General features: G+C 37.3%; 1 protein-coding gene across 1 annotated transcript; it reads right to left on the reverse strand.

Moving 5' to 3' along the window:
- Positions 1 to 408: 408 nt before the first annotated feature.
- On the reverse strand, positions 409 to 5,286 carry LOC117394955 (AP-2 complex subunit sigma). Its single transcript, XM_033993730.3, has 5 exons — positions 5,122 to 5,286; positions 3,133 to 3,282; positions 2,290 to 2,403; positions 1,682 to 1,741; positions 409 to 1,127 (listed from the first exon to the last, which is right to left on the reverse strand). The coding sequence occupies exons 1-5, from the start codon at positions 5,122 to 5,124 to the stop codon at positions 1,026 to 1,028; spliced, it is 429 nt and encodes a 142-aa protein (XP_033849621.1). The 5' UTR covers positions 5,125 to 5,286; the 3' UTR covers positions 409 to 1,025.
- Positions 5,287 to 8,142: the final 2,856 nt, after the last annotated feature.

Raw genomic sequence — 8,142 nt, forward strand, 5'->3', positions numbered from 1 at the left:
TAAGCACAGCTTTACAGAGAGTAATATGTAACGGAAAAAGAGCAGGTTTTGTTACATCTGCTGCTTAGATCTTTAAAATAGACTTCACAATTACACTGTAAAAGTTGTATTCCTTTTGGCGTGGGAGAGATATCAATGGTTCCCATCAACCAGCCTTGGTTAATCTCTAACTTCTGTCTTGCCTTAATGGAAGGCAACAACATTCAGTTACATTGCTGTATGGAAGAGGTCACTTCTTTATAGCCTATGCAAATTGGATGCAAAGCTTGTGTAGGCACAGACGTCCCTGTGAATGTTGGCAGAGTTGAGCGGGGTTCTACTTTCGTTTAACACAGCTCAAGCACTTGTGTCTCTGCTATTTCACCCACGCCTATACATGTCACATACATGCACAGAGTAGCTGTTCCATTTTTTTTTTTTTTTTTTTTTTTTACTGTAACTAGACCATCTCTAGTTTTAAACACTGTATGAGCACATTGCTGTCCTAAACGTGTCCTGGTCCCTCAAATAAAATTCAGACATCATAAAACAACCCTTTTTGGAATTAGATCAACAACAACGAAAAAAAAAAAGCACACTGGATTTCAGCAGACAATGCCAGGGGAATTAACCAGAGACCTGTAAACCTGACCCATGCACCTCCCAACAACCAGCGAGTGAGGGCAGTGCTTCATTTAAAAAGGGGTCATTTCTACTACCCAATACATTTACAAATCAGCTTGGTGTATCTTTAGCAATTCCAGTAGGAAATGGTCACTCTTAGCACCTCATCCCTTATTCACTAACCGAGAGGTACATTGAACAGTGCGTTAAACTGGATTGCTTTGAGGTTTATTGATACCCTTAGAACGGCCCATTTGGGTGAGACAGGCGGAGATCTCGTGGGGCTGTAGCGAGCGTAGGTACGGACTGGAGGGCTATGGCTTGGCTGGTTGGCTCAGTTCGAGGAGGGTCTGGGTTTACAGGTTCTCAGGGGAGTAGTGTCTCTGGTGGGGGAGTCAGGGGAAAGGAGTCCTGTAGTGACTCTACTCCAAGGACTGCAGCATCAGTAGCTGTTTCAGCACCTTGGTCTGGCTCGTCTCTCGAATTTCTCCAGCTAGGAACATCTCATCCACCACAGTGTACACCTGCCATCAGGACACGAGAGGAAACAGCAGTTCAGAAGGGTGTCATTTTTCTTCCCTGTTCTACTGGTAGCCTATTATCAGGGATATGCAAAATGATCAGATTTTCTGTTCCTGCTGATAGTGTAATTATCACTCTGTCAGGTCAACTGGGATTCTTAAATAGAAAACTGAAAGAAAGCTGGTAAATGCACGCATGGATAAGGCTTTGTCTCGTAATGATGCCATTATCACAATGCCTCTAGTGCGGCATTATCGTCTCAAAGAGTGGAATCTATTATAATAATGTATTTCGGGATTCGCAGCCATTATCATAGCATGCGCCTTAGTGAAAGATGGTGGGCAAGACTTACTTCTGTTTAACAGATTTCTTTCAAGAATTTTTAATCATGTAGCATCAATGCACGTTTGGTGCTTTGTTAAAGACATTCACCTGATTGGCTAAACTGTGTGTCCATTATTCAGTGTACCTCGTCTTGCCCTTTTGTTAAGACAATGGATATTGCTGCGTCTATGTAGACTGTTGAGAAAGAAGAAAGAAACTATGTTCGACTTACCTTGTAGAAGTTAAATACCAGATCTAACTCACAGACATTGTGGAAATATTCATTTAATACCTGAAAAAAAAAAAAGTTACTTTGTTATATTTTTGAATTTCAAATATACTAAGCTTTCTTAGTTGCTGTCAGTATTAGGTTGTCCTAAAGTCATTAATTAATTTTATTGTAGACTACTGAAAAAACATCTTGTTTTGAAAGTTCAACACCCCAGTCACTCCAAACATTATCCTACATTTCATCTATAGCTTTAATTCTACTGTTACTCCTCTCCTAACCGTATAATTACCTGAAGTTAGCAGTTGTAACACTTTTAAATTGGCATGAAATGCGAGTATAAGAGCTTCAAAGCTTCTCTGCTGTGTGCTGGTGGAGTAAAGAAAGAAGAAAGGGAGGCTCCTAAACTCTCACAACAGCCTCCCTCTACTATGTGCTGGTAAAGCAGAGAAACAGGATCTTACACTCTCATAACAGCCTCCCTCTGCTCTATGCTTGTAGCAATTCCTCGGTTTCGAAAGCACTCAGTTTGTCTGGAAGGTGCTTTGATAAGGACAGGCAGTTTGGGTTGTTAGTGATACATGGGGATCACTGAACACAGCAGCCCTTACCTCTACGAAGTTGTGAATAGCCTCCAGATATGCCAGATTATTGTCAGTCACATCCACACAGATACAGAAATACAGGCCGGCATAGCGTCTGTATATTATTTTGAAGTTCCTGAACTGCAAGGGAAAGAGAGGGAGGGTCAGCCGTACTGGTGTGGCTTTATTCTCTTTTCTAATTTCTCATATGGAAAATGATAGCCCGCCAGCATGCTGAATATAGAACTCTGCAAGTGAGAAAATATTGATCTGTTAAATATAATTACGAGGGTTATTTAACACTGCAATTATCCAAGCTAAATGGATATTGGCTTTTCAATTTGTATGTGCAGCCTTATTCAAACCATAGTTGCAATGAACTGTCAATTTCTGTAAAGTATACCGACATTACAAAAACTACAAAACTGATATAATAAAAACAGTGTGTGAAACACTTACTTACAAAGTAGATGTCCCCATACATCCATAGATTCTGATCTCAATACCTTGTGCTACAGAATGCCCTTTATACATTTTATCACAACTGGATAAGTAGTTCAATATGTGTTAAAATCACAAGGTAAATTCCTAAAAGTACTTGGAAATGGAATAAAAAAAACAAGGAATTGACCCCAACCCTGGTAGGAATATACAGCTAGGCGACACAGATACAGTGCGAACATACATGCAGGCTTTTGACCTATATCCTTGTCCTCATGGATATGCATTCTCACAGAGGATAGCAGCAGAATAAACACACAGATTTACAAGCATGTTATGTTGTTTGCTGAGTAGAGGAGACCCTTCAGGGATTTCCCCTGGCATGTAGTCTTTATTCCAGATTTGATTATAAAGCAGGGAATACCTCACCTCTACGAAGTTGGTGTGCTTGGCGTCTCTGACGGTCACCACTGCGTGCACCTCCTCAATCAGCTTCTGCTTCTCATCGTCGTCAAACTGCATGTACCACTTGGCAAGACGAGTTTTTCCAGCCCGGTTCTGAATCAGGATGAATCGGATCTGAAAGCACAAACAGATAGGGGTCAGTCACTCGCTAACACTCCTGCATGTTTAAAACGCTAAACGTTAGCATATGTAGTCCCTCCAGTACTTGATTACACTATCTGACCTGCATATTTTTGACAAGTGAAAACGCATAGGCAAAATTCTTTACAATTCTTTAAACTCTACTAACACCCTGACTTCATACAATTGATTTAAGTTAATTGCCTCAGGAAATGAAATTGATCTTCTGTGATGATGCAATCACCACACAAAATCCAAGTTTGTGACTGGATTACGCATTGCTATGGATTTTAAAAGTGCCATTGCAATTCTGTTTATTATAAGAAAAAATTCCTGAAACCACTATAAGTTCGTGTTGGCCAGTCAAATGTGCATTTATTCAACACCTTAAAAATGTAAATATGAAAAAGTCTTGATACAAGAATGATTATTGTGATATCATTCAGATTATCGATCATGTCTTTATGGTAATCGCAATTACAAGGCATTTCTGTATCACTTCATACTCAATACGAGCCAGAAAGCGAACCCCCCACAACTGTAGCCTGCAAGGACAATTTTAAGTTACTTTCCAGTCCCTCCTTTTCCTGCCTTACGATTACAGCAGGGTTCACATTTCAGAAGCAGTAAGTGGGCGTAAGAGTTGAAAAACAGCTTTTCACAGAAATCAAGTAGGGGTGATTTGATTTCAAACGCATATCCATGATTTTGCTTCAACTTTGTAAGTGATACACCACTACGCAGCTGCCTGCTATTTCTTGTCTGCCAACTAGCTTTTTAAATGATATAAATAGATTTATATGAATACATGTTCCACCATATATCCTTTAGCCCTTCATCATTTTCGTTACACATCGCACTGGTGAAGTCACCACTTAAAAGGCACTCCCCATCTGCTTTACGGAAGTCATGGGGAAAGAAAGAGGTGTACAAAAAGTTTGCTGAAAAAAAAAGGTTTGTATATTTACATTAGTCTTCAAATCAGAAAAACCTCAATTTTACTGACGCTATTAGTTTGTGCGTGTGTTCACTGGGGTGACATCTGTACACAAATATCTAACTGATTACTTGATTTCTTCAATGTGATTCATAATATAAGTAAATAAAAAAAGGTTACAGTTCACATGGCCTTGTGGCACACAAATGCCTTTTTTTATCTGCAGTTTGGGTGACAAAAAAAATGAGCAGAAAATGCATATATACATACATACGCACACACACAGGGTGATCAGAAAGTAAGTTTACCTCATCAATGATATGGTGCGCTGATGTGGTAAACTTACTTTCTAATCACCATATATATATATATATATATATATATATATATATATATATATATATATATATAAAATTGGAAATAAATGTGAACGCTCACTGAACGTTAACCAAGTACGTAATCAATTAGTAACATTTAATTCTAAAACCACTCTGTGTCAATATCTCAATTTAATTACTATTCAAATGTTATGATATAATCTGCGGACAAAAATACTATACAGATCAAATTACTAATTAACACTAGTGTCTTTTTCGCTTGCTCCACCTGCCTCCTCTCTAGTACTAGGCTTCGTGCCCTGCCAAATGCTCTATATGGGAAATGACCGTAATAGTCTACATTTCAGGAAAACCTAGACAAAAAACACACAATCTGTGAAGCACGATTCTGTGAACGTCGCTAGCTTCTGCCGTACACACTGACTTGGTTATTTTGGTAAAAATAGCGAGGAAAATAAATAAATAAAATCATATGACAGACACCCCCATTCATAACAAATTGCCTTTGTACAGAAAGACGCAAAAATGAAATTGGAAAAAAAAAAAAAAAAAACTTGCCATTTTGTAAACGCTTTACGTGGACCTCGACGTCGCAGAAGAAACGGAATGGTTTTGTTTCTGGTCTAAAATATAAGGTTATTTATGTTTTTCGCCAAGAATCTTCGCTTTAGACCTCCGCTTTCTTACCCAGGCAGGAAATCCGGACAAGGCCTTTGGGGCGATGCATTGTGGAAATTGTAGTTCGTTTAGTTTGTCAGTCAACAGCTTCGTTGGTCGGAAACTTCACTGAACTACACCTCCCTGCGCTCAATTACAGTGTGTTGATTGGTCAGCCGGAAAGCACGCTGGGTAATAGAGTCCAAAAACCCTCGAGAAGCGCCTGTAGATAAGCACATTGCAAACCGGTAATAGAAACATCTGAATATCTTTAATTTGCCCAGTAAGCGCCATTGCACATGCTACTTTACATTTTTCTTTGATCATTTTAATTGGCTACATTTTGTTTTAATTTCCTCTTTAACTATATGGATAATGTTCTCTAATACTGTGCTTTTATGACGCATCGACATAAGAAACAGAAGTCTAAAAACGATACTTTTCTTGTGCGTTGTCCCACAGTGATGCTACTGCTCATTTTTCTGTGTTGAGCTTCATAGCAGTCGTTAAATTTTACTGGTTTGGTACCGGGCACTACTAACTTGACTGTCCTCCAAATAGGGCGCTATGAATATATGTTGTCAGTATGCCTATTTTACGCTGATAAAACATTGAAGACTTTTAGATTGGTAGCATATTGATTGAGAATGTGTTACATATATACAGCTTGTGTTCTGACTTTTTTTTCAAATAAAAATGTATTTGGTACTATATGGGTTAAAGTAAAAAAAAAAAAAACAGCACAATAAACAAGGATCAGTAATGTAAAAGGATAAATGCTTCAAATTTTATCTCATATGCTTTACCGTATCTCTCTGTGCTTTATAGTGCACACCTGTGCTTTAGCACACTGCCATGCGTATACTTTGATACGCTTTACTAAGGGGCCCATCCTGTTGCTGTGAACTTTTTTTAAAAAATAGGAGTTAATAAAGACTAAAACGCTTTGAAAATATGCCCCATTGCCTCATAACGTGCCTGCTTCTGTCCTTTATGGTTCCTAATAAAGTGACACTTGCTATTTCCAGGTATGACCACCTGGGGGTGCTAATTCTTTAGCAGGAAAGAGTTATTTATTTATTTATTTATTTATTTATTTATTTATTTATTTATTTATTTATTTATTTATTTATTTATTTAAAAGTACACCATTTACTGCAACAAAACAAGACTGGCAAGTAAAGTCCTTAGATTATAACTATACGTCTAACTCTGCGAGACAAATTATGGTATAAATGACGCCTTTAAGATCCGTCATAGCGTTGAAAACAAAAGCACCGTCTTACCCCCCTAACATACAACAAAACTTGTATTTATATTTTCAATAGTAGTTCCTGAATACAGTCCCCAGATACACACCCCTTTACCGTCACCATAGTAACCCGCCTGTAGTTTTATAATACTTCCCTTATCCTACCTATGCATTAAATTATAATGCTATAATTCCAAACCAGGAATTTCTAATTTTAATGATGTGTATTGTGTGGATTTCATCATCAGGCTAATGTATTTCGCAATCAGGAGCTGTATTTTCCGGCTCTGAATCTGTTTACTGTGGATAAGGATACACATACACTACAGAGCATTATGTAAATCACACTGTCATGCTTACATTATCCTTCTGTGTTTTTAAAAGACAAACATACAGTTATTCAAAATATAATTTCCTCTTTCAAAATGCACACAAATGTATCATGTAGGTTTCTAAACAGTTTAAGTAAATTGTTTTTAATTGTTTATTATTCAACAAGTAAAATCTTTGGGGAATGTAAGCAAACAGGGCTTTTCACTGGGCTGCACCAGTTAGCATGAAGTTAAAAGATAAAGCCACTACTAAGGTGCGTAGGGCCAGAAAGTGGTATGTCGTCAGAATGTGGTAGTGTACCAAAACTTGACGCGTTTAGCATCAGAAAATGGTACACTGTTGACTACTTATTGACTACTGCACAAATCACTAAGAATAAGACAAAGTGTAATTTGCCCACAAAATCGTATATGTTTACAATTTAGATAATCCCATTTGTTGCTCTTCAGTTAAAGTCACATACGTTTGATGAAATGTGAAAAAGAAAATATATATATTAAAAATATGGGCGGTTCCTTGTTTTCCGAGCTAAAATCATTTGCGCATGCCCGGGCAAGCGCAGTCCACGGTGTACCACTTTTTAACGCCTACCACAAAATAACACCACACTGGTTTCTACAGACAGTAACGTTCACTAAAAGAAGAACGGTAACAGAGGTCAATCAATATAGAGGAAAATTTTACATTATTGGACGCTATAGTACTACATCTTTAAACAATTTATGGAAACCCTTTTAAACGTTTGCCATAGTAAAAGCATAGCCAAGTGTAATAAAGCGCAGTAAAATAATAGTAAAACATAGGTAAACATTGTATAAAGCGTAGCGAGGTATGTTAAATGTATATTAGCATGGGAAAAGCGGACAACTGCACCATGCAAATGTACCGTGGAAAACATGTATAGGGAACGCTTATTCGTAAACGTGAGTACCTTTTAAACAGCGTACTTACAATAAAATAAATGCAATAACATTGAAAACCTATGTTTACACAATTGTGTTGTGTGTATATATTATTTGTTTATATTGTAACATTTAATTTTGAATTGCTAGAAAACAAAATTTCTTTATAATTCAATAGTTTGATATTCCACATCTTCTATTTTCTCTGAGTACTGTAATACTACTGCGTGCAGTATCGGACAAATCAAATGGGGTATAGATATATTTTCTAATCAAACGCGGTAGTTATAATTTGTCAGACACATTTGTCAGTACGGTGGTTGGTTTGAATAAAAAAATAAATAAAAACAGATCCAGGCGATATTCTAAATATTTTACTGGTTTTCAGATTGACAGAATAATCAATTTTTATATGCGTCATAAACGTAATGAGGT

Source organism: Acipenser ruthenus, chromosome 30 (genome assembly GCF_902713425.1).
Source record: "Acipenser ruthenus chromosome 30, fAciRut3.2 maternal haplotype, whole genome shotgun sequence".
In the NCBI taxonomy this organism is placed as follows: domain Eukaryota; kingdom Metazoa; phylum Chordata; class Actinopteri; order Acipenseriformes; family Acipenseridae; genus Acipenser; species Acipenser ruthenus.

Bases quoted from the DNA above. Each gene is read 5' to 3' on its own strand.
- LOC117394955 (XM_033993730.3), bottom strand. The intron at 2,404-3,132 runs GTGAGGTATTCC...TTTCCCTTGCAG, and splicing joins AGCACACCAACTTCGTAGAG to TTCAGGAACTTCAAAATAAT. The intron at 1,742-2,289 runs GTAAGGGCTGCT...TTTTTTTTTCAG, and splicing joins CTATTCACAACTTCGTAGAG to GTATTAAATGAATATTTCCA.